At 37.5% G+C, this 26,535-nt stretch overlaps 1 protein-coding gene across 12 annotated transcripts in view; it reads right to left on the bottom strand.

Moving 5' to 3' along the window:
- The window catches only part of RIMS1 (regulating synaptic membrane exocytosis 1), a 244,091-nt gene that overhangs the window by 199,458 nt on the left and 18,098 nt on the right, over positions 1-26,535 (bottom strand). For all 12 annotated transcript variants that reach the window (XM_075202609.1, XM_075202610.1, XM_075202602.1 and 9 more), the window contains 7 exons: positions 26,434-26,501; positions 25,796-25,906; positions 20,391-20,490; positions 13,583-13,706; positions 12,964-13,010; positions 11,543-11,655; positions 125-255 (listed from right to left, as the gene is read on the bottom strand). In XM_075202609.1, the coding sequence (XP_075058710.1) occupies positions 125-255; positions 11,543-11,655; positions 12,964-13,010; positions 13,583-13,706; positions 20,391-20,490; positions 25,796-25,906; positions 26,434-26,501 (694 nt within the window). The remainder of the gene's footprint in view (positions 1-124; positions 256-11,542; positions 11,656-12,963; positions 13,011-13,582; positions 13,707-20,390; positions 20,491-25,795; positions 25,907-26,433; positions 26,502-26,535) is intronic.

Raw genomic sequence — 26,535 nt, 5'->3', positions numbered from 1 at the left:
AAAAGACAATTTAGAACACAGTTACAGTCTGCCATCTAGTGACAAGTTACAAGATTGCAGTTCAGAGTTCACATGCTTAAATAATAAAAAATGTCTTGCTCATGATAATCTGATGCACTATTACCTTCTATCCGGAAGAAAATACATTTTTACATAGGAATTTCTTGGACGCCCATCTGGCCTCGGTGGAAGATCTATTGCTTGCAGCACAGTGACTATTAGATGATGTTCTACTTTATCATACAACAATTTTACCTGCAATAAATAAAATAAAATTATGACAAACTACACAGTAGACAGTTATTACAATAGCAACAATAATTTTACTGTTCAAAAAATGTTACACAGTACTTCACACAAAATATTTCTGTCACTATATTACCTTATTACCTGTACTGTACATTGTTTACAAACTATTTATTTTCTGATTTTCCTAAGATAATCATACTTCACAAGTAATAAAAAAAAGAACAAATGGGAAGAGTTTATAAAAACACACATTACAAAAAGCAAACAAGCAGTATGTTAACAAAAAAGCAAGGGATGCAGAAAAGAGGGAAGTCCTTTAATCTGCAGTCATGGCCAAAAGTTTTGAGAATGACACAAGTATTGGTTTTCACAAAGTTTGCTGCTTCAGTGTTTTTAGACCTTTTTGTCAGATGTTATACTGAAATATAAAATTACAAGCATTTATTAAGTGTCAAAGGCTTTTATTGACAATTACATTAAATCTATGCAAAGAGTCAATATTTGCAGTGTTGACCGTTCTTTTTGAAGACCTCTGCAATTCACCCTGGCATGCTGTTAATCAACTTCTGGGCCACATACTGACTGATGGCCATCCATTCTTGCCTAATAAATGTTTGGAGTTTGTCAGAATATGTGGGTTTTTGTTTGTCCACCTGCCTCTTGAGGATTGACCACAAATTCTCAATGGGATTAAGGTCTAGGAAGTTTCCAGGCGATGGACACAAAATTTAGATGTTTTGATCCCCCAGCCACTTAGTTATCACTTTAGCCTTATGGCAAGGTGCTCCATCATGCTGGAAAAAGCATTGTTCGTCACCAAACTGTTCTTGGATCTTGGATAGTTGGGAAAAGTTGCTCTTGGAGGATGTTTTGGTACTATCCTTTATTCATGGTTGTGTTCTTAGTCAAAATTGTGAGTGAGTCCACTCCCTTGGCTGAAAAGCAACCCCACACATGAATGGTCTCAGGATGCTTTACTGTTGGTATGACACAGGGCTGATGGTAGCGCTCACTTTTTCTTCTGCAGACAAGCGTTTCTCCAGATGCCCAAAACAATCTGAAAGGGGATTCATCAGAGAAAATGACTTTACCGCAGTCCTCAGCGGTCCAATCCTTGTACCTTTTGCAGAATTTCAGTCTGTCCCTGATGTTTTTCCTGGAGAGAAGTGGATTCTTTACTGGCCTTCTTGACACCAGGCCATCCTCCAAATGTCTTCGCCTCACTGTGTGCGCAGATGCACTCACACCTGCCTGCTGTCATTCCTGAGCAAGCTCTGCACTGGTGGTGCCCCGATCCCGCAGCTGAATCAACTTTAGGAAATGGTCCTGGCGCTTGCTGGACATTCTTGGGTGCCCTGAAGCCTTCTTTACAACTATTGAACCTCTCTCCTTGAAGCTCATGATGATCCGATAAATGGTTGATTTAGCTGCAATCTTACTATCAGCAATATCCTTGCCTGTGAAGCCCTTATTGTGCAAAGCAATGATGATTGCACGTGTTTTCTTGCAGATAACCATGGTTAACAGAGGAAGAACAATGATTTCAAGCACCACACTCCTTTTAAAGCTTCCACTCTGTTATTCTAACTCAATCAGTATGACAGAGTGATCTCCAGCCTTGTCCTCGTCAACACTCTCACCTGTGTTAACAAGAGAATCACTGACCTGAGGTGAGCCAGTCCTTTTGTGACAAGGCTGAAATGCAGTGAAAATGTTGTTTTTGGGATAAAGTTCATTGTCATGGCAAATTTATCTGATCACTCTTTATGAAATGTTGGAATATATGTAAATTGCCATCATAAAAACTGAGGCAGTAGACTTTATGAACAATAATATTTAGCCATTCTCAAAACTTTTGGCCATGACTGTAGAGACGGGATATGTAAAATAAGCTTACAGGCAGATCCAGCAATGAACCTACCAGGCTCACTGAGAAGAGAGAAACAAAGTGTAAGGTATAGTTTGCTATTATGCTTAGCGCTTATGAGGGTCTCAACCTCTCTCCACTACTCAACTAACATCAGCCAGTTCTACCAGCCCTGATAATGAATGGTTGAGGGGATGAATCTGGGTTAAACAACTTCGAAGATACCTGAAAAGAACAGGGGGCCTGGATGTTACACTATATGCCTCTACCAATCTGTGATGAGCAAAAGTTAGCAATTGTTTCACAAAAACAGTATGGTAAGTTTGCAAACCAATACATCCTGCTAGTGGAAAGAGGTAGAAATATATAAAGTACCAATAATTTTTGGATATAACTTTCAATTAGAAATGAAAACCTTTTAAATGCATTTTGGTGGCAATTATACAAGCCCTTTTAATCTTTGTAGTAAACATTTAATAATTGACATAAGTGGGGATTCTGAATGTTTTGTTGTCCATTAAGAAACATTCTGTTAGTTAAGTGAAGACTTAATGGCCCGTAATGCACACAGTAAGAAATGCATTTCATCCTAAAGGCGGCAGGCTTTAATGTACAATTTTCTTTATGGAACTAATGAAAGCTATTCTAAAAATAGACTTTATAGAGATTAAAGAACAAAGAAAACTGCATTTTTCCATATTCTACTGTTGTAATAATGGCAGAATTGTTTGTAAGTAAGAGAACGCAGTGAAATTGCATGGGGGAATGTCAATAGATAGAGAGACAAATACTATTAGAGGACCTCAACATCCATCATATTTTACAGCCTGGGTGTCTATTTTTTCTCCAATCACAGGGACCAAAATGTCCTGTTTTTCCAAACAGCGCTACATGCTGCTGGCAGAAGCAAGGCAAAAGGCAACAATGTTTTATCTACCATATCTCCTATGTTCTTACCTGACCATAGTCAGCATAGCTATGTACTTATAAACAGCCATAAAAAAAAGACATGGTCAAAAGGTGTTCCCCTACAGTTATTGTTAGGCGCAATGTCAAACAACTGAATGCTAAGGGGAATGCTCAGGACAGTGTACGAGGGAGGGAGGGCTAATTTGAAAATGTAATTTCATATATTTTTAGATATGTTTGTCGTATGTCAAACATTAGAAACCCCAATTAAGCTGTGGTTCTCAAGGTGCTACACATGGCACACTTTTAAAATACGAAGACCTTTCTGCGCCATAAAAACTTTTAATGGCTATGAAACTAGTTAGCCATTTAAATTGTTATATAGATAAAAAAAAATATTGGGGACATATCCCCAATCTGCTCTCCAATGCAGCAGCGAGATTGATTTTGCTTGCAAACTGTTTCCTTTGCTGAGCCTGGTTTTTTTTGGGTTTTTTTTTTTTATAATACTTTTTATTGTACAAAAGAAAATAATTTACAAGATAACATACATTTAAAACATGACCATCAACTGTACAGATAACATTTTTCAACCTTTACAAAGAAATAGAGGTCTGTGGGGTGGAAAGAGGAGAAGAAGGGAGAACGGAAAGAGGGTACTGAGTCAGCAAATCAGCATCATCTAAATCAAATTGCTTCTTACATTTCAAATTCCAAAATTCCAATTTGACTCAGACCAAAGTAGATGAAGGGTCATTTGAAGAAAGTACAGACCATGGAATAACATGAGACAGAGAACGAGAGTGGAGGATGGACAGTCCCCCTCTCTCCATCTTACATTCAATGTTGTCTATTTGCCACTAGTTTCACTGTTCTACATGCTTACATATAATGAATCACCTCATAGACGTCTCATTAAAGACCTGGATTGCTAGAGCACTCCTAATCCAGTTTGAATAATTGAGAATATCTCTCACATACCATACTGATGCCTATTCTAGTAATCGTATGGTGGGAACAAATCAGATGATCTAATATCAAAATTTTATTTTCATTTTTATAGGGCAAGATGCCTTTATTGGTAATAATAAATTGAAACTTATTATGGAAAAGAAGAAACATAAATTTGCTCGTGACTGTAGGGATTACTCAGAGGGTACAATTTTCAAATGGAACAAAAAGACTCTCCATAGAAGCAGTAAAAATCTTACTGACAGTTATGACTCATCTGAATTGGAAAATTCAGATAGTGAGATGACTAATAGCAGATCAGATACCCGGGGCAGAGAATTTTTCTCTAATAGAGGTCATTTTTTAGAGAATCCCCACAGAATGGGAGACGAGGGAGCACCCATTTCAAAGCCACCAGGAGAGGTAGTAAGAAATCTAAGGGACAGAAACCGTTGGGGTTGGAAGGACAACCGAAAATACAACCAACGTCAATGGAGGGGGAAATAAATGACCAATCCCTACAAATTATAAATCTGTCTAATAAACCCCTTATGGATAAGCATTTAAACCTCTTAAGAAGAGGCCTCTCTTTCTCCCCAGTATCTAACCTTGATCGTTTTTCTTGGGAAAAAGACTTACACCTATTTATTCGAAAATTGAAATTATCTCTCTTCTATAACAAAGGTACATCGGACTTAACTGGTCATAATGACAATGATTTTGGATCTGCTTTATCACTGAATAGCATTGAGGAGATGGAAGCAGTCAATGCTTTAGAACAACTTATGAATGAACAAGTCTCAGATTTGGATAATTCCATATCCACTCAGAGACCAATTTGCAAGAAAAAATCTACATTTTTTCCTAAAGATATAAACTGTCCAGAGTTTATGGTATTTGAGAAATTGGTATCACGGGACCTAGATACTCTCAAGATTAATTCTCGAATTATCAGAAATAACATAACTAGAGAAGAACATCTATGCCTAAAAGAAATGGAACTTTGGAATGATGTGGTAATCAAACCATCTGATAAAGGCGGTAACGTGGTCATCTGGCCTGTAGATATGTACAGGCGAGAAATACAGCGTCAATTGAAAGATACGACCTGTTATCGCCGTCTTTTCTCGAATCCTTTGGAAGACTTTCAGAAACAGTATAACAACATCATTAAGAAAGCATTTGAATCTCAAATCATTAATAAAACTGAATATGAATTCTTACAGGTGACCAATCCGAGAATTCCAACTTTATATCTTTTGCCAAAGATTCATAAAAACAAAAGGACTCCACCAGGAAGACCTATTGTATCAGGGATAGGCAGCTTAACAGAACAAGCTAACATCTTTTTAGATGTACATCTAAGAAAATATGTTCTATGCCTACCCTCTTATGTTAAAGATACTATGGATGTCCTTAAACTACTAGATGGCATAATAATTGATTCGGACACATGGTTGATAACGTGTGATGTGGAAAGTCTCTATACTAGCATTGGCCACTCTGTAGGAATCCAAGCTGTGAGATACTTTTTACAAACAAATCAGGATCCCTTTTTCAGCGACTTTTTGATTGAATTATTAAAATTCATTCTGACCAAAAATTTCTTCATATTTGAAGATCAATTTTATCTCCAGACCCAAGGAACAGCAATGGGGGCGGCATGTGCACCAACTTTCGCCAACCTCTACCTGGGTCAGTGGGAGAAAGAGACTGTCTTTGGTGATGAGTTAAATAAATTCACTGACCACATAATTATGTGGGTTCGCTATATAGATGATGTCCTCATCTTGTGGGGGGGGGGTAGTCCCTCCTAATTTGAGGAATTCATCACCATTTTGAACACTAATGACAACAACCTAAGACTGACTCATGAAATGAGCCTGGAACAAATCAACTTCCTGGATATTACTATAAAAAAAGGTTTAGGAGGTTTGATCGAAACTGACTTATACCGAAAAGAGACAGCTACAAACAGTATTTTACATAATACTAGTTTCCACTACCCCTCAGTAGTCCAGAATATCCCTAAGGGAGAATTTCTACGAATTAGAAGAAATTGCACAAATATGAAAGATTTTACAATAAGATCTAAGGAGCTGAAAAAGAGACTGTCTGAAAGAGGCTACAGCCAATGGGCTATAAAGAGAGCCTTTTATCAAGCTAAAATCAAAGATCGAGATCAACTTTTATACCCATCCACACCAAAAACCATATCCAATAAAATCAGATTTATTGGTACCTTCTGCCAGGAGTGGAAAGATATACGATCAATCTTACAAAAACACTGGCCTATTCTACTGAATCATGATACCCTAAAAACGGTTTTGGAGGACAATGTAAGCCTGACATGACGACGAACTAAAAATCTGAAGGACAGACTTGTCAGGAGCCATTTCTGTAAGACTAGGAGAAAAATACCTACTATTACAGGATCTTTCAAATGTGGAGGATGTAAGGCCTGTGAATACATGGTTAAAACGAATGAATTTAGGGACAAATTTGGGGACAAGCATACAATCAATCAATTTTTGAACTGTAACTCTAAGGGGGTAATCTACGCCCTAAGATGCCCATGTAAGAAATATTACATAGGCATGACTAGTAGAATTATGAAGATACGTATCCTTGAACACGTTGGTACTATCAGGAATGCAAAAACGGATAGAGAGAGATTTAAACAACTTACCACTGTAGCTAAACATTTTTTAAATGAACATGGGGGCTCAGCCCGTGGTTTGGAGGTCTTTGCTGTTGAACAGATACATTTGGGCATAAGAGGGGGTGATATGAACAAACAGCTGCTCCAAAGAGAGAGCAGATGGATATTTTTATTTGACTCCCTAATGCCCAATGGTCTGAATGAAAATACCAATTATGCTTGCTTCCTAGGCTGATCCATCCATTCATAATATGTATATTATCTCTCAATTATTCCTTGCATCCTATATTCTACTTTCATATATTTGGGAGCTTTCCATCACTCATATTCAGATATTCAATAATCATCCTTCTATCATTATTAATGAATGCTGGTGAACTAACTAGCATATATATATATTTTTTTTAACGTATCTTATTATTATTATATTCCATATCCTTGTTCCACTCATCTCCTGTATACCAATAGATTTACAATATGCTTCATTAACATCTTTTTACTATGTATGATCAGTGAATGCTGGTAAATTAATCAAAAATATATTTCTTCATCTTATTTAACCTTTCATATGGTTCTGGTCTCTTTTTCATCTTTTGTGTGTGCATATATATTTCACAACTGACATCATAGATGCTTATTTGACTCTTTGATATTGCATCAAAAATAAAATATAATACCCACTAAGTAATATTTATTTATTTTAATATACTTACCAATCTTATAAATAATCTCTGCATTTTTCCCTAATAATTATTAGCATTTATTGTTCATTTAAGATACATTTACTATGGAATATATACAAAGCAATTTTTCACAACTAAACATTGGCTGTTTTCCTTGTCTATCAGAATCTTGGAATCTGATTGGTTATTCCCCACTATAAAGACACTGTCAGTGTCTACAATCTGTTCCTCTTGATAAAGCTATGTGTGGTGAAACGTACGTTGGGGGTTATGGGTAACTGACGTCATTAGTGACGTCATACCCGGAAGTAAGAGCTAGCGAGCGGCAGCACCGCTACACTCTCTCTGACAGATTTATCATAATGGTCAGTGAAATTTCTAATATATCTATACAGTGCCGCTTTTTCTATTCCTGGGTTAGCAGTAACTAACTGCTAATGATCAGCGTTTTGCTATTCATTCATTAGGAGGGACAATGCCTGCATACATAGTGTACTACACACTCCAATAGCGCTGATATTCCTCCCAGGGTTCACAATGACTATGAACCATTAATTAATTTTTTAATGTTTAGCACAGCAAGTGATTACATCTGCATGGATATATTTTGTACTAAAACGTCTGACCATACCCAGATATAGCAGGGTTTTCATTATTCTACCAGCTAACAACTATACCTATTGAGGGACTAATGACCCTATACTTTGAATAAATCATATATTAATGTTATGCTGATCTAAGTTTTCGATCCAGGCATTTAGGATTTATCTGATCCATTTCAGATTTAACAAAGGGTGATTAATGGACTTTATTATCTATCTATCAATGAGAGTATAGATAAGATATAATATTAAGATCTTCTATAGTATATCTACCCATTCCGATCCCCTTTCTCTATATTTCTCATCCCACACATATATTGAGGATGATGATGCCTGGAATATATAATCAATAACATACCCCTGCTATTATTCCTAGCTCTACTGTCCGTGGTATAATTTTATACACTTTTTTTCATTTCGTTTGCACGTTTTCTTTTCTCTTTTATTTCACCCTTTTTATGCGGATAATAAATCTCAAAGGAGATATGTTTTTAATTTATTATTACCAATAAAGGCATCTTGCCCTATAAAAATGAAAATAAAATTTTGATATTAGATCATCTGATTTGTTCCCACCATACGATTACTAGAATAGGCATCAGTATGGTATGTGAGAGATATTCTCAATTATTCAAACTGGATTAGGAGTGCTCTAGCAATCCATTTCTTTCTCTTTTCTCCCTTTTCCTACTTATGTCTCATAATGGAAAGAGCACCCCCTCACTATGATAATGATTTTGATATCTAGATGAGGTACATCCCAAGTCTGTGCGGATTACTCCCCCTATTGTCTTCTGTCTCATTAAAGACCACCTGGTACCCTCAAACACTTTCATGATATAGGATTGAGTTGATTCTTAAAGTGTATCTATATAAGCTCCCCATTTGGCGTGAAAACCTTTGACCCCTTTTTCCAAATCAGAGAAAGTGGCACGCCTTTCAAAGTACAAAATCTCCATTTCAATTCTACTACCGTCGGAGATATATGCGAGGTCCATTTACCCAGGATTGCCTTTTTTGCCAACGTGACTACAACTGTCAACAATGATAGTATTTGAAGGTCTTTTATCTGGTCCTTCCAGGCATCAAAGACTGCAAATACCAGTGCTTCATAATGAGGATTTAATTGTAGCCCAAAAATAAAGTTTATAAAGGCTACTAGTTTATTCCAAAATCTATTTATTTTTGGGCATGACCACAAATTATGTATCAGCGTAGCCTCGGATTTCCGACACTTAGAGTAAATGCCCGAATCAGTTACTACCATGTGTCTTCTCTGTATCTGGGAAATATGTGCTCTATTAATCATTCTGATATGCACCTCTTGGAGTCTTACAGTGCATAGGGCCTTCATTGTATGCTCCATATAATGTAAGATCTTTCCAGGAGGATGGAGATCTGAGAGATATCGTCCCCAAGACGCCCAAGTTTTGGACACACAGAATCTAACTCAGTGTCTATCAAATCTGTATATCAGTACTTAATCCTGAATCTTTGTAAACTAAAGAAAACCTTAAATAGACTCAAGATCCTTCAAATTATCTACATTATTTTGTACCAACATCCGTTGTTTGTTTATAATGTAGTGGTGAATTTGTAAGTAAAGGTAGAAGTGAGTGTGTGGGAATGCGTACAGCTCCCGTAACTGTTGGAATGAATACATAACACCTGCCGGATCAAAAATATCCTTTACCGCTAATATACCCTTCTCTTTCCAAGACTTAAAAGTCTGGTTTTCAAGTGAAAGGGAAAATTCTGGATTACCCCAGAGTGGTCAGTACTTTGTATATTTTGAGTCATTTTTCAACTTCCTATTTATTGTTAACCAGGCAGTAAATGTGTCCCTGAACAAGATGTTATGTAGTTTTGTAGATGGTATTTTCGCCTTGGGAAGGTGAAGCAAAGCAGCTGGTGCATAAGGATAAAAACAATCCTCTTCCAAAGACTTATTTGTGAAATGATTTATGCCAAACAGCCAATCTGAAATATATATCTGAACATGACCGATCTATTGAAAGCCTGGATATCAGGCAATCTCAATCCTCCCTTACTCTTAGGCAATATCAATCGCCATCTGGCCTCTTGTGTTGCCATATGAATTGCCTAAAAAAATAGTGCATTTTGATATATCGTTTTTACTAATCGTCACTGGGAGCATCAACATAGGGTAAGTAAGTTTGGGGAAAATTCTGTTCTTGATAATTACTACTCTTCCCATCAATGATACTTGCAAGTGTTTCCAATTATCCAACTGAGTCTGGATCTTATTGATGATGGGAGTATAATTAAATTTATACAGTTGGAGGGAGAGGACGTTACCTATATTCCTAGATATTTAAGCGTAGGTTTAACCACCCGAAACACCCCAAAATCACATTGGACACGCTTGTTCGCTTGAGGATTGCCTAAATATAGTATTTCTAATTTGTGGAAATTAATTTTGTATCCTGTAAAAGAACTAAACTTTTCTATGATATCAAGGATAACCGGTACAGTGTTTTCGGGTTTGGATATGAAGAGAAGCATGTCATCAGCAAATAGTGACAGGGTTGCCTGGTTTTCAACGAATCCAATATAAAATTCTTCTACTAACATACAAGGACATCAACAAAACTGCACCATCATATATCTCTTCACTTGTCTCAAAATATCTCCTAACTCGACACCTCTGTTCTGCACAAGATCTGCATCTCTCTTCCATTCTTATGACATCCTCCCATTCCCGGTTACAGGACTTTTTTCGGGCTGCACCCACTTTGTGGAATTCCCTCCCCCGCACAATAAGACTTTCCTTTACTCTTTAAACCTTCAAGCATTCTCTGAAAATCCACCTCTTCAGACAAGCTTATAATATTCATCAACAACCCTCCTAATCTCCCTAGGTTACCCTATTACCACCCTCTACACACCTAACACAAGGCAACAATCCTCTGTCCTACATTGCTGTGTCCATTCAATATTTTTTACTGTTGTATTCTAGCTGAAAAATATGCATTATGATGTAGCACTTACACTTGTGTATCAAACTCCTATTGTCCTATAGATTGTAAGCTTGCAAGTAGGGCCCTCTTACCTCTGTCTGTATGTATTACCCTGTATTGCTTTTTTTGTGTAATTTGTTTTTATTGCAAGAACAAAGACATATATATATATCATGTGGACAAAATACAAGCGCAATATCAACTAAGAGCATAATAGTCTGTCAATCAATATTAAATGACACTTAATATAAAAGACAAATAAGACACAACAGACAATAGAGAAGAATGGAAAAGGGGATGTAGAGGAAGGGTGTAAAAGAAAAGTTAAGGAGAGGACGGGTAGCAAGGAGGGTGGGGGACTCTTCATGTCATGTACCCAATAATGTTTTATTACTGTTTGTTCCCAATTGTAAAACTTCGGAATTTGCCGGTGCTATATAAATAAATGTTGTTATTGATGATGATTATGTTGTTGCTTGCAAAGCTTACAAAGGTATCGATACAGTGCAGTCCATTTAGGTGCTGCAGTTCTGTTGGCACAGTACTTTTTCTGCAGGCGACCTGCTTGTATTTCACCAATTATGACAATTAAGGAGAAATAAATATAAATTGTGCTATATAACTAACAGAATACTTACAGATAGCTGCCCTGGCAAGACCTGAGGTGCATCTTTGAGAGCTCCAGGACTAGTTGGAGATATAACAGATATAGAAGGTCTGTCCATCTTCTGAGATTCAAAAGAACTTGAACCTTGTACAAATGAAAACATGCATTATATTGCAATGGTCTGTATGAGGGAAAGACATATGATAATCAGAAAGCCATAGAAAAGTACATGCATTAAATGAAGACTATAATGATGGTCTGATTTGTCCTATATGTAACACAGCAGGAGGTCCTACTGTTATTAGGTGGAGTTCTGCAGCATATATGGACAGTCACACTCTAAACACTGAAGTGTCTATGTACTAAGGCACACATTGAGAAAACAGTAGCACATTTACACACTTTCCTCCACAGTTGCCCCCTCTCGGCTGATTTTTACTGCTGTCTACCGGGAAGCTAAGTGGGACCACTGTTCCTATTGGGTAACAGACTTTGTTATCCAGCAGATTATTATCTAAACCTTGTACAATGTGGGATTTGGGGAATTAAATAAGAATTCTTCCAGTTAACTTGTACAGTGTTAAAATTAGATATGCTCACTGACCCCCGTGAACTGTTTTTGGTTTTGGATCTGGATTAGATTCAAGTTTTGATTTTGGTAAAACTGCCCTTGCGTGTTTTGGTTTTGGATTTTTTAGAAAAAATCCTAAAATATGCTAAAATCACATAATGTTGCTATTTTTTTGTTCCTACATTATTATTAACCTTAATAACACTAATTTTAAGTCATTTGCAGTCAATTTTGACCACCTCACAGGTCACAATATTATTTTCATACACTTTCGGACAAATATTGCAGCGACCAGGCTGGATGCTAAGCGACAGAGCAATGACACAAACACACTGCAGTTCCTAGCACATCTAGGACACATTGGCACACATCAGTGGCAGAAAAGAAAAATGGGGGTCCTACCTCCCACCCACCCCTCGCTATGTTGGATCTTAAAAAGGAATTCAAAACTTGCGAGATCCGACAACGTCACAATGATGTTTTGCCTCCTTTTCAATTCCGAGAACACGTGACAGTACCGAGCCGGCTTGGCTCAGTACTCGGATCCCCTAAGTTCAGGTGTGTTCAGTTCACGAGGAACCGAGCCTGACCATCTCTAGTTAAAATATACACAAAAAACAAACAAACAATCACAAAACAGGTTTCCCTCTAGCACAACAGTGTATTGTGAATATGAAATCCTCCTTTCAGACTTCATTAAGCAGAATATAAATTACATTGAATGAACAAAGAATTGCTCTATGTTTGGCAGAATTTTTTGTGTTTATTTTGTTACGGACCATCCAAAAGTTTGTTTGATAGACTTTGATCTTACACTTAAGACAATAAATAACAACAAATAGTAACAACATTGAAGAAAGCAAATAAGAAGTAGCACCTACTAGATTCTAGTGGAGGATGGGAGCTTTCTGGGATCCTTGGAATGTCACTAAGATGAATAGCAAGAAGAAATAGTTGAATAAATATCATCATTTACTGCTAGATATCAACACAAAAGTAACATTTGTGATAAAAAAAATTGCTGCAAAACTTTTCTTTGCTTATGGCAAAAAACATTATGGACGGGTGCACAAGAGAAACGTGATGTTGTCAATAAGCTATTCAGTTCCCCTTTTCTTTAGTTATGTTACAAAATTAAAGCCAACATTCTTCAAATATAAAAAGAACAAATCTCAAATTACAATTGTGAAACTCACAATTTATTCTAGAGCCAGAACAAATCCTGACCCAGAGAACTTTAGTAACCAACCCTATCGAATACTAAAACTAACACTGAATTACAACTGAAGGGTGACACCTGCTATTAATTTAATAATTAATTAAATGGTTTACATATTATTACTTAGTTTACTGAATCTGGCCACTATTCCAAATACCAATCACAAAATTTGAATGCACCTTGCTTCATTGAAAAACAAAAAAATATTAAAAATAATAATAATAATAATAATAATAAATAATATCTTCCCATTTCATTAAACATATTTAAGGGCTTCTTACCCAATGGGCCGTGACACAATAATCTCAACTTGTGGCTCTGATTTTGATTGTAAAATTATGTTGTAAACATCTTCATTTGTTGCTCCTGGCAAGGGCTTTCCATTCCATTCTAGAACTTCATCACCTTCATTAAAGAACAAACAGTACCCTTTAAAACACTGATTTACAAACCAGGAGTGTAGTCACTTACTCAAAGATTACTTTTGACTATACATTTTATGGAAAGTTTGAAGTCCCGGAAACCCTAGATTATCATGAAAATAGTACAACTAGTTTGCTCACCCTGACATTTATGTGCATTTAATACGAAAACAAGCTATAAAATGAAATGTCATATGTATCTCTCAAGATGAGACTATTCAAAAAATGAACTGCCCCTGACATTTTGCTATGGCTATGAACTTGTTGCTCATTTATATGTAAAATATACATGTAATGTATGGACATTTCAGCAATTATTGATGTGTATTTTTCTGCATTTTATATGTCTATACTGCTCCCCACTGTACAGTACCATATATAAACTAGAGGGATAAGCACCAAATTAGCAGTGCCAATATGCAAGAGCAGTAAGCAAAGTACTCCTCGCATAATGATTTTTTTAATGTATGGGAAATAAAAAGAAAATATGACTTATCCCCCACTTCCTTGTTCCATTCCCACCCATATCCAAGCAGAGAATGTCAATAAGTTCCAGTCTATGCTTGCCAACATATATGGATCTGAAAATTACATTTGGCATCAGATATTGCTTTTCATATTAATCTGGGTAAGATATAGTTCTATATTTGACACGTTCTCTGCATATCAACCTTGTTGCCAGATTTGGGTCTAAATATTAGCTTTGGCATTAAATGTAGCTTTGCTTATTAAACTTGGCATCAGATCAGTGGTCGAAGTGGGCTGGTATACGTTAATATGCCATACCATCACTCCTCCTACTGCCTTCATTATAAAACACTCAAATTCCAATTTCCACTTCAACCACTGCAACAGTTTGTAACATATTAACCTAGATGTGAACCCACGATGCTGACTAGATATGAGGAGCAGAGTATAATTGGAACCCTTGTTTTCACCAGAAACCTCAACAAGGAAGGGATGGAACATCAATTTGGGAATCCACAAGTCATAGTCCCCAAAACTAGCATTAGTAGTCAGAAGCTTTTTATCTATAATATGGATACAAGTATCTAAGTCAATATATAAGCCAAGGTCAGAAAATGTATAAATAGTTTAGAAATGTATAACAGGCCCAGTGTCAGTCACAAACAAATAAGGGTCAAAAACATACCAGATCAGTATCACCTATTGCTGACACCAGAAAATAGTCTGAGCAGGTACAAGGGTGAAGCACCCAATATCACAAGTATACCCATACTTCATAGGGAAAGTGTTAACAGGACCCTCTATATAATAAGTGCCTATTTGGGTATGCGCATCTAAAAAGTGGTGCTATCAGCTGTGTATGCTAACAAAGAGGACAAACAGGGTCACAGGGCCTGAGATGGTTGGAAAACAAGAGCATTTATTACACAATGGTTCGACTTGGTAAAAGATATTAATATCATACAATAACAAAAATAACAGATATGGGTCAAAATAGGGTGGCTTCTAAACTAGATTTTGGACATATTTTGGACATATGCAATCAGCTCTAGCTCAGTGAACATATAACAAGACAGGCTCCACGAAGCACTGAGTGAAACTTGTAGCAAGATTCATCAATCCAGAGAACACGGTTCCACTGCTCCACAGACCAGTGTCAGTGTGCTTTATACTACTTCATCCAACACTTGGCATTGGTCTTGGTGATGTGAGGTTTGCATGCAGCTGCTCAGCCATGGAAACCCCTTCCATTAAGCTCTCACACTTTGTGTGCTTACATTAATGCCAGTGGAATTTCTGAACTCGTCAGCTATGGAATCAGTAGAGCATTGGCGACTTTTACGCACCATGCGCCTCAGCAGTCTTTGACCCCTGCTTTGCGATTTTACGTGGTCTTCCGCTTCGTGACTGAGTTGCTGTTGTCCCTAAATGCTTCCACTTTGTAATAATATCATTTACAGTTAAACGTAGAATATCCAGCAGGTATGAAATTTCACGAACCATCTTATTGTAAAGGTGACATCCTATCACAGTACCATGCTTGAAGTCACTAAGCTCTTCAGAACAACCCATTTTGTATCACAAATATTTACAAATAGAGACTGCATTGCTAGGTGCTTGATTTTATACACCTTAACAGTTCTGATTGCAACATCTCAATTTAATAATTAATAGGTGTGGCCAAATATTTTTATCCATATAGTGTGGTCTAATGAGGTAATTAGATCAAGGGGAGGAGACTTATGTATGTACAACCTGAGTTGGGCAATTCTGTTGGTGACATATGATGGAAGAGCCAGAATGTGTTTAGCTAGCATTAGGGTCACCAGGCGGTGTAAACAACATGACATTTTTTTACTGGTGACATCCTGACGAAGTATTGCTCTTTATTGTGACGCAAACAGTAAAGCACCGTTTAATTTAAAATGAGAAGCTGTATGTGTCAGAAATCTGCGTGTGTCAGTGTCATGAGGTGTCAGAAGTGCTACAATATATATACACACACACACACACATATAAACATTCCCTGGTTTTAATATAGAAAAGTAGTTAGAACAGTATTGTGCAGGGCAGCCATGTGTTTATGTTTTCTCTCTCTCTCTAGAATATATATATATATATATATATATATATATATATATATATATATATATATATATATATATATATATATATATATATATATACACACACACAGTATATATGTAACTGGTTCACAGCTGCCTACTCTCCCAGAATGGCCAGGACGGGGCAGCACGGTGGCTAAGTGGTTAGCACTTCTGCCTTACAGCACTGGTGTCATGAGTTCAATTCCCGATCATGGCCTTATCTGTGAGGAGTCTGTATGATCTCCCCGTGTTTGCGTCGGTTTCCTCTGGATGCTCCGGTTTCCTCCCACACTCCAAAAACATACTGGTAGGTTAATTGACTGCTAACAAATTGACCCTAGTCTGTTTGTCTGTGTGTGTGTATGTGTTAGGGAATTTAGACTGTAAGCCCCAATGGGGCAGAGTAAAGTGGTGGGGGGTTTAGGACGTGAATCTGAATTACTGTGGCCCCAAATGATGCAATTGCCCCCACCCTATACTCTCCAGGAGCAGTCCTTGTCAAAGTTGGCTAGTTGAGCCTGGTATTGATATCTAACTTCTTTTCTTTTCACCCTATTTATTGCTGAATCCATATCTTTTAATTCACCTTCTGTATGGCTGGGTACACACTACAGAAATATTTTCCTGATGTGTTATCTATAACAATTTTACTAGCGACTGCTAAAAAATAAATAAAAATCAGTATGCCGATTCATGTGTACACACTTTTCACATTTACAAGATTTATGTTGAGATCTGTGCTCTTCATCTGTCATAACTATCAACTGAAAAGATCATGACTCTAAACTGTATGGAGATCCTGATCATGAGTGCATACACTCTGCAGGATTGGAACAACATGGCTGCATTGCTAAATGTGATTTTCAGTTCAGCTTGAAAATCTCGATGAGCGATCTCATGTGCTTTGGAATGATAATCGTTCATCGTTCCAGGGTATACAGTACTGTGATATTGGGCCAATCAGTTGTTTATAGTCTGATTGACCCAATAATCGTTTGAAAACACACTAGTGTTTACCCAGCCTATGGATTCCACTTCCATGTTTATTATTTAACTTGTGGCCCTCTGTCCTTCTTTAATTTTATGTGTCTCTTTCTTGCTTTTCCTCTTTTTTTTTGCCACCACTGCAATCATACACAACAATTTATAACGATACACTTATTTAACACTCTTCGTAGTTTTATACTGTTGATTGAAAATCTCCCTTTGCAAGAGCTTATAGCTCCTTGCTTAAAATGTAAAAACGTGGGGGTATTTGGCCAGTGAAAGTAAAGAAACACTGAGCTACAGCAATGCTCTATATAGCTATATAGCTGACCACAATCTGGAGGAAAAAAACTTAAAACATAAATTTCAAATTAAGTGCTGAACCAGCAAACAAAAACCTCTAGCTTGCAATACTAAGCGCAGAGCCAGCAGCTAGCAAGACTAATTTGTTAGCTATTGATATATATATTCTTGTGTACAACTTGATGTCCCTTGGGAGCATCTATTATTGCACCATCATTTGTAATCTGTAACTGAACGAGGACAGGAAAAATGGAGCTTTCAGACTTTCTATTGTCATTTTAAATTTAGATTGCAAGCAGGCTCGTATTGGCCTCCCAGGGGTACCAGGGAAATCCCTGGTAGACACTAAGGCCTGTGGCCCCCTTTTGAGATCTGCAGCACACTCTGGGTCATTACTGCTGGCTGCCAATTAGGAGAAGAGTTGAGGACTGCAAAGCACACTACACACAGTGCATGCGAGCATACCTATACAACCGAAAGTAAATGAAGCATGGAGAGATCTAGACTGCATCCAATGCAGGAAACCCCAGTACTGTTTGTGGTGTGGGGCGAGCATCTGTCAAGTATGAGTGGAATTACAGTGTTTCTATATCCAGTAAATATAAACCAGCTTTGGTGGAACAACAAGACAGCATGTATGTAGCTGTTATGACATGCTGAGAGATGTGAAATGTTTTAATTACACAAACATTTTTGCTAGATTTTTTTTGTAATATCAAAATTTTTAACAAATGAACACAGAAATTCAACAGATATCCATCAAGAAAAATATATAGACAGGTATGGGGCATATAGCACTTCGAAGTGCGATACTTCAAGCCATTAAAGATCATACCCCAATCGCGCCTGTACATCATGAAGTGCGCTGTGTGCTGGGCGTGAACTGCAGTAATGTATGCAGACACACTTCGTACAGTAAGGGGGGGGCTATAGGGGGGAGAAAAGGAGTGAGGGAGGCTATATAGGATTGCGAGGGGAGGACAGAGAGACAGGGGGGTAAAAGGAAGACGAGGAAGTAAAGGTTCACGTGAGAAAAGGCAGAGCATGGATGTAGAGGCAATCTAGAAGGGTAAGCTAGTCACAGGTTCAGTTTTGCTCAATTTTATTATTATCTATACAAAATATAAAGTTACTGTGCACTGTGAATGCATTGTGGAATAATGTATCCACCACCCACAGTAATTCTATATCTACTATAAAAAATATCTTTAAACACTTTGGGTTTAATTCAGAATGGAATGCAAGCGCAAAAGTTAGTTGCACGTTCGCCTTACTCAGAGCTGAAGATGCGTCCAGGTCTGAATGAGCAGAAGATACGTCTGCTTGACAACAGACACACCCTTCAAACACTTCCGCCCAACATGTACAAAAGCCTTTTATTTTATATAAATCATTTGCTTCCCTTTTATTACCAGCGGTTCACTAGTTTTGGTGTCCGTCACTATCATCAATCACCATTTACACCTACCCCTGAACACCCGTTAAAAAAAAACGTGTTTTCAGCCATATCTTTTACTAAGACCCAGCAGTTGCGGACATTCACTTTCTGACAGTGTGTAGGGCAAAAAACGTAAAGATAAGCAAACGGGTGTATGTCTCACTGTAAATCAGGCCCTTTATCTATTGCTGTCTATAATGCATATGAAAAATCACTCCTAAGTGCAACTGTTAAGTGCTCATCTCGACCTATGAGATGGCCACACAGCCCCACAGGCTGCCACTGGATTCACTGGTGGGCCCATCATGTCTCAGTCTGACACAGATTGTGATATTTTAAAGCAACTTAGGTGGATTTGTCAGGCATATTTAGAAAGACTTATCTATGAGACGAGAGTGAAATATCTCATAAGCTGTTCTGTGCTGCCTCTACTGAACCAAGTAATTACTTTTGTGGATTTGCCAAACTTCTAAGAGGGAAAATAACACTTTAAATAGGTTTGTTTATGTGGCAATAAAAGCAAGTTGTTATTTGTTACTTGATCTTAACTGGGTTGGTTTATTTAAAACATACAATATTTTTATAGTTGATATCAATATCAGAAAAATACAACAATTTCAACAGCTAAGTAACACTGTTATCCACAATAACCATAAGCTTAATATATCTGGGTTCTTCAAAGGGACTAATAGAAGGAAATATACAGTATTATTTGTGTATGATTATACTGTTAAGAGTTGTTATTTCACTTTATGATAAAATAAATTTTTATGAGTTCTGATGTGATCCTTTATTGTACATACACATGTGTGTGTACTGCAATATGCTCTGTGTTCCTACATATGTCAAATACTGTTTAGGTGTACTTTCACCCAGATTCAAATCGAAATGTATCTTGAGGTACGCTGGGATTTGAATACGACCAGAATTATGCTCAAGTTGACTGCCCTTTTAAAAACTTTTACATGCAAGTTGTGTTGAGACATGAAGTAGGCCCTCTGTGTGAACAGGCTTTTAAAATGGAGACATATCACTGCACATAACTATATATTTATTGTAGTATTACTTTAGTATATGTGAGGTAAGCAGAGCTCTGCTTTGTTTATTACAGTGTATCCATTATTAATAAATCTATCTCAGTAAGTCTCACTTATTAATATCCCTTTAGTAACAATCTAGTGTTACATTTAAATCTAAGACTGGTGCACAGTACAAGTTCCAATGATTGCATGCATTAAAGGCTGTGGAGGTGTCAGGAAGACTGGAGGCACAGAAATGTCCAAAGAACATATACATTGGTGGAAACTGAAATGACAATTAATTCTTAGGAAACAAGCAAGTCTAGAGCCTGAGTATTGTATACCTGCTCTTAAATGGCCTACAACATCTGCCAAACTTCCCTTCTTTACTTTGGTGATGAAGGCACCAAGGCGTCCTGATTCCATCATTTTTCCTCCAACAACCTGAATACAAAAAAAATGTACAATCAGTAAAACAAGTTGCAAACCAGTGCTGGGTGAAGTTAATGCTAGCAATATAAATCAGATACATAACTACCTCACTATGTGGCAACAATAAACTGAGTTGATTCATTGTAATTATATATAAAGGGGCAGTGATAAACTAATCCTTGGGACCGTTAATCAGCATATTATATAAGACAACTTCCATATAAATAAACATTGTCACACTTTTACACACTTGAGGACAACAGGACAAAGAGAAATCGGGACCCTGAAAATCGAGTTTTCATTCTTGGAGGCTAAGTTGCCCTGAATTATGAAGTAACAAGTAACTCCAGACTCCAGATGGAGCTTGATGAGGTCAAAGCTGCCTTTCCAGAAGCTACTGGGTAAAAACATACATGTGATAGGAGAGCTTGACGACTGTATAATGGTTCTTGTAAGAAAAAGTTCATTAGGGGAAAATGTTTGTAAGGTAAATATAAAAGAAATGTAAGTTTTGTAAGTACAGTCATATAGTGTCTTTTAAAATCTATATGCAGTAAAACATTCCACTTTAAATGCACATGCTGTGCTTTCTTATTTTTGTGATGTCCATTAATTGTTAATGTTCTAGGTATAAGTGCAAAGAAATGACTCATAGGGGTTGATTCAACTCCTATATGTAACGTAGCGATTAAAGTCCCAAAAAAATCAACTAGAATCTGATTGGTTGCTATAGGCAACATCTCCACTTTTTCAAACCCATAGTTTATTAAATATACTCCCTAGTCTCAATTGAAACAAATGATTATTCTCAGAAGTATCTGTTCTTCTGGCTCTTATGCCCTTTACATCTCTCCCACCCCTAATCCCATGATGGTCTGTTACACTGTTTTCACCTCAACCCTTCCCTTCTCTTCCCACTAAGATCAACATTAACCAGATAATTATGATACTCAAGACCTCATGCTGGGCGGAGTTATACACTGACCTACTAAATTCTTAGCATTATCTACTATATAAATGCCTAGTGGCGCGTGTGGAAAAAAAAAAAACAAGCAGCAGTGACAGTTGGGAGTGGTTGGTGGTTGCCGGGGGTGACAGAGGGGAGTTTTTAACACCTTGAGTAGCTTGATGAAGGATGTGGCGATGAAGATGAAGGATGAGGTGATGGAAAAAAATGATGAGGCGGTGACATGTGGACAAAACCACGTTAAAAAAGGGCGCTTGCGTCGGGAAGTAACGCTCTTCCCCTGAAAAGGCCTGGGCTAGGCGCAAATGCATGACAAGAACCTTTTTAACACCTTAAGTAGCTTGATTTGACTAGAATGCATGAGTATCATGCACGGGATAACTTGTCTAATATATAGAAGTAAAAGTCTAGCGGCGTGTGTTAGTGTGTGTGTGTGGAAATACTATTTTCTCAGAAAGGGCTCATCCAATTGACCTGAAATTTGGTCTACTGACATTATTTGACAAAAAAATTAGAATAATGAAGTCAGATAACTTCCATCATCCCCCCTTCCCCCCGTGGGAGGGGTAGTAAAGGCTAAATTTACGAGTTGAGGGGTCAAACTCATTTTCGTGAGGTAATTTTACCTCATGAACACACATTAAAAAGGGCGCTTGCATCGGGAAGTAACGCTCTTCCCCTGAGGAGGCCTGGGCTAGGCCCAAATGCTTGACAAGAACCTTTTTAAGACCTTAAGTAGCTTGATTTGACTAGAATGCATGAGTATCATGCACGGGTTAACTTGTATTAGATAACACCAGAGTTGTGCGGCCATTAAAAATGCATTGGGATGCAGGCTGATAGTGTTTATATTCATTGCAGGCTGCCAGTGTTTATATTGGGTAGAGAACCCTAAAGTGATTTCTAGTATTGTTATATTTAAGTAATTGTGCATTACTTCATACACTACGGGGGGTATTCAATTGACGGCGTGATCATTGAAAATCGAGCGCTCGAAAAATATTACCGTTAATACGGTAATTTGTGCGTAAAAAACGTTAATACGGTAACTTACTCGCTGGATTTCAGCTCGCAGCTCAGGGAATTCAGCGAGTAATTACCGTATTAACGGTAATATTTTTCGAGCGCTCGATTTTTGGCGATCACGCCGTCAATTGAATACCCCCCTACATGTCCAAGAATATATTTAATGAGCAGGATTATCACCATCATATTTCATAGCATGCCGTTCAAAACACTTTTAGTGAAATCATAACATGAAATGCACTACAATGTGGCACAGAACAGACCAGTACTCTGTTCAAGTGAATTATTTACTCCTCTTTCTTTTCTTTGTCACATTACAACTTCAACGTTTCATATCAGTTCAACAGAACAAAGTACATTTGCATCTTGAAAGAGTAACTGTCTACACCCGATCCCGTAACACAGGCTAAAAAAATGCAAAAAATATAGCAAGGAAAACACATATTTTCTTTTTATTGCTTAATGGTTTATTGAATCCAATGTATCACTGAGTGTAGGGAAAAATAAACCATGTGCCTGACATGGCAACAATTCAGAAAGTGAACTACTAGTGTAGGCTATATTTCGTCAAGCATAACGACATTCAATGTGTTCTTTTACGTAAACTGAAAAGCTAATAGTTCTGTGTTTAATTAAATGGGGTGATCAAGAGAGAAGGGAGGGCTGCAAGGAGGACAAAGTGGGCAAGCAGAGGTAAGAGACCCAATAAAAGGCAAGTAATGTATAGATAACTAGCATACGTAATCTCTTGCAGGATAGTCACAGTACAGATTATTTCCTGACATAAAGCTTTGTAATGAAATCTGTTACATGATGGTTCATGTGAGCCAGTAACATATACAGTCAAGTCCATAAATATTGGGACATCGACACAATTCTCATATTTTGGGCTCTATAGACCACCACAATGGATTTGAAATAAAACAAACAAGATGTGCTTTAGCTGCAGACTTTCAGCTTTAATTTGAGGGTATTTACATCCAAATCAGGTGAACAGTGTAGGAATTACAACAGTTTCTATATGTGCCTCCCACTTTTTAAAGGACCAAAAGTAATGGGACAAACTAAACAATCCTACATCAAACTTTCACTTTTTAATACTTTGTTGCAAATCCTTTGCAGTCAATTACAGCCTGAAGTCTGGAACACATAGACATCACCAGACGCTGCAAATGTCTTCAGTTCCTGCTTGTTCTTGGGGCATTTTCCCTTCAATTTTGTCTTCATCAAGTGAAATGCATGCTCAGTCGGATTCAGGTCAGGTTATTGACTTGGCCATTTCAAAACATTCCACTTGTTAGCCTTAAAAAAACTCTTTGGTTGCTTTTGCAGTATGCTTCGGGTCATTGTCCATCTGCACTGTGAAGCGCCGTCCAATGAGTTCTGAAGCATTTGACTGAATATGAGCAGATAATATTGCCCGAAACACTTCAGAATTCATTCTGCTGCTTTTGTCAGAAGTCACATCATCAATAAATACAAGGGAACCAGTTCCATTGGCAGCCATACATGCCCACGCCATGACAATACCACCACCATGCTTCACTGATGAAGTGGTATGTTTTGGATCATGAGCAGTTCCTTTCCTTCTCCATACTCTTCTCTTCCCATCACTCTGGTAAAAGTTGATCTTTGTCTCATCTGTCCATAGGATGTTGTTCCAGAACTGTAATGGCTTTTTTAGATGTTGTTTGCCAAAATCTAATCTGGTCTTCCTGTTTTTGTGGCTCACAAAAGGTTTACATATTGTGGTGAACCCTCTATATTCACTCTTGTGAAGTCTTCCCTTGATTGTTGACTTTGACACATATACACCTACCTCCTGGAGAGTGTTCTTGATTTGGCCAACTGTTGTGAAGTAGTTTTTCTTCACCAGGGAAAAAATTCTTCTGTCATCCACCACAGTTGTTTTCCATGGTCTTCCGGGTCTTTTGGTTTTGCTGAGCTCTCCGGCGCGTTCTTTCTTTTTAAGAATGTTCCAAACAGTTGATTTAGCCACGCCTAATGTTTTTGCTATTTCTTTGATGGGTTTGTTTTGATTTTTAAGCCTAATGATGGCTTGCTTCACTGATAGTGACAGCTCTTTGGATCTCAAATTGAGAGTCGACAGCAACAGATTCCAAATGCAAATGTCACACCTAGAATCAACTCCAGACCTTTTACCTGATTAATTGATGATGAAATAACGAGGGAATAGCCCACACATGTCCATGAAATAGCTTTTGAGTCGATTGTCCCATTACTTTTGTTCCCTTAAAAAGTGGGAGGCACATTTATAAACCATTGTAATTCCTACATCATTCACCTGATTTGGATGTAAATACCCTCAAATTAAAGCTGAAAGTCTGCAGTTAAAGCACATTTTGTTTGTTTAATTTCAAATCCATTGTGGTGGTGTATAGCGCCCAAAATATGAGAATTGTGTCGATGTCCCAATATTTATGGACTTGACTGTAGGACCTCATTTAGAGTCGGACGCAAAGTCAGTTTTAGGCGCATCCAACAAAAAAACACTATCACGCATGTGCAGAAAGTACCAAATCCGCCTGCCTCTTGGATGTAATTAACACTTGCGACAGCTTGCGACTCACTATGAGAGAATGGGAGGATCGCGGAATTCTGGAGGCGTGACCATATAAATAAATCCTAGTCGCAGTGAGGCGCAGACCCAACACACATCAAAACAGGGCTAAAGCTGTGCGGCGGGAATTAGGTGGTGCAAGCGGTTAGCTATCTGCAGGAACTGCTCGCAGTTCGATAGGGTATTAAGAGTGTAACACAACTGGGGTTGCTTGCCACTCGTAAAACCCTACCAAGCTGCGGCACACTCCCACTCCTACACTTCTTAAACTGACTTTGCATCCGACTCTAAATGAGGTCCATAGTGAGTAATCCCACAAACACATAAGTAATAAAGACGGTGACTGTACATAGGCAGGTAGCTCTGTCAGTCACTCAGTGCCTGCCCTTATCTGTAAAAACAAGAGCTGTTCAGTGTAATTGCCCCAATGCCCTTTGCCAGCCTTTCTCTATAAAGAGACTTGGCAGATAGTAAGCTGTGGTGGTAAAACAGTAACACTAGTAAGCAAACACTGACAGATAAAAAGCTGCCTGCAATAAAAATTATGTAGGCAATGGCAAAAGGAATATAGTAAAAGCTTTAAGTAAACAAAACAGAAAGTAGTTATAAATAATTGATGACATTTACACCCAGCTGAATAAAAAAAGATATAACACATGCCTTTAGTGTATACAATTATAATACATCACCAAATTAATCTTTCAATAAAAATATATAGCTATTTCAAAAAGTGGCATGCTTACTTTCAGTCCTAGAAGTGCTCCTGATTCTTTGGGCATACTTGTTCTCTTATTTAGAATAACACGTCCAATTAAACGATCACCCTCCTTCGATGGCTGCCAGGTCACAGGATGCTGGGTGAGAACATCAAAGACAAACACAAAATGTACTTGGAGTTAATTTCAACAACCCATTTAATGAGTGAGTATTTTATTTGAACAAGATATACTGAGCTTTGGGTTAGTTTAGAAAACCAGGGTACGTTGACTATACATGGCAAACAAAGTTTCAGCATTACAAATCATATATATCAAGGTTTAGAATTATCTTCCTACTTTTCACGGGTAGATTTTAATTTAATTAAATAGTAGAATGCACACAAGGGTGTAGTAACCACTAGCAACCAATCAGATAATGTAGAAATAGAATGATAAAGGAAGCCTCGCATTGGTTGATGCAAGTTACTTATATACAATAACTTAACGTCACACCAATTACCTTTTGTTTACCACAGATTGTACGCTAAATTAGTTCAACTGTAAATCTAGGTATCAAAAGAATGTGATTTACAAAGTGGCTACCCAACAACACAAGATTAAAAGTAATTTTCACTATGAAATCAATCTCTAAGTACAACTGAAATTGGAATGGCTTTCCTTACCGAACCAAGAGGGGATGAATCTCTAGTGTGCCATGTGGCAGGATCCAGCCAATAGTAGTCCAAGTCACCTGTAACAAATTCAAATGTATAAGTGTTTCAAAT

The sequence above is a fragment of the Mixophyes fleayi genome, chromosome 3, assembly GCF_038048845.1.
Source record: "Mixophyes fleayi isolate aMixFle1 chromosome 3, aMixFle1.hap1, whole genome shotgun sequence".
Taxonomy (NCBI): domain Eukaryota; kingdom Metazoa; phylum Chordata; class Amphibia; order Anura; family Limnodynastidae; genus Mixophyes; species Mixophyes fleayi.
Note: the sequence above shows the minus strand (reverse complement) of the source record. Positions and strands in the feature narration are given on the sequence as shown.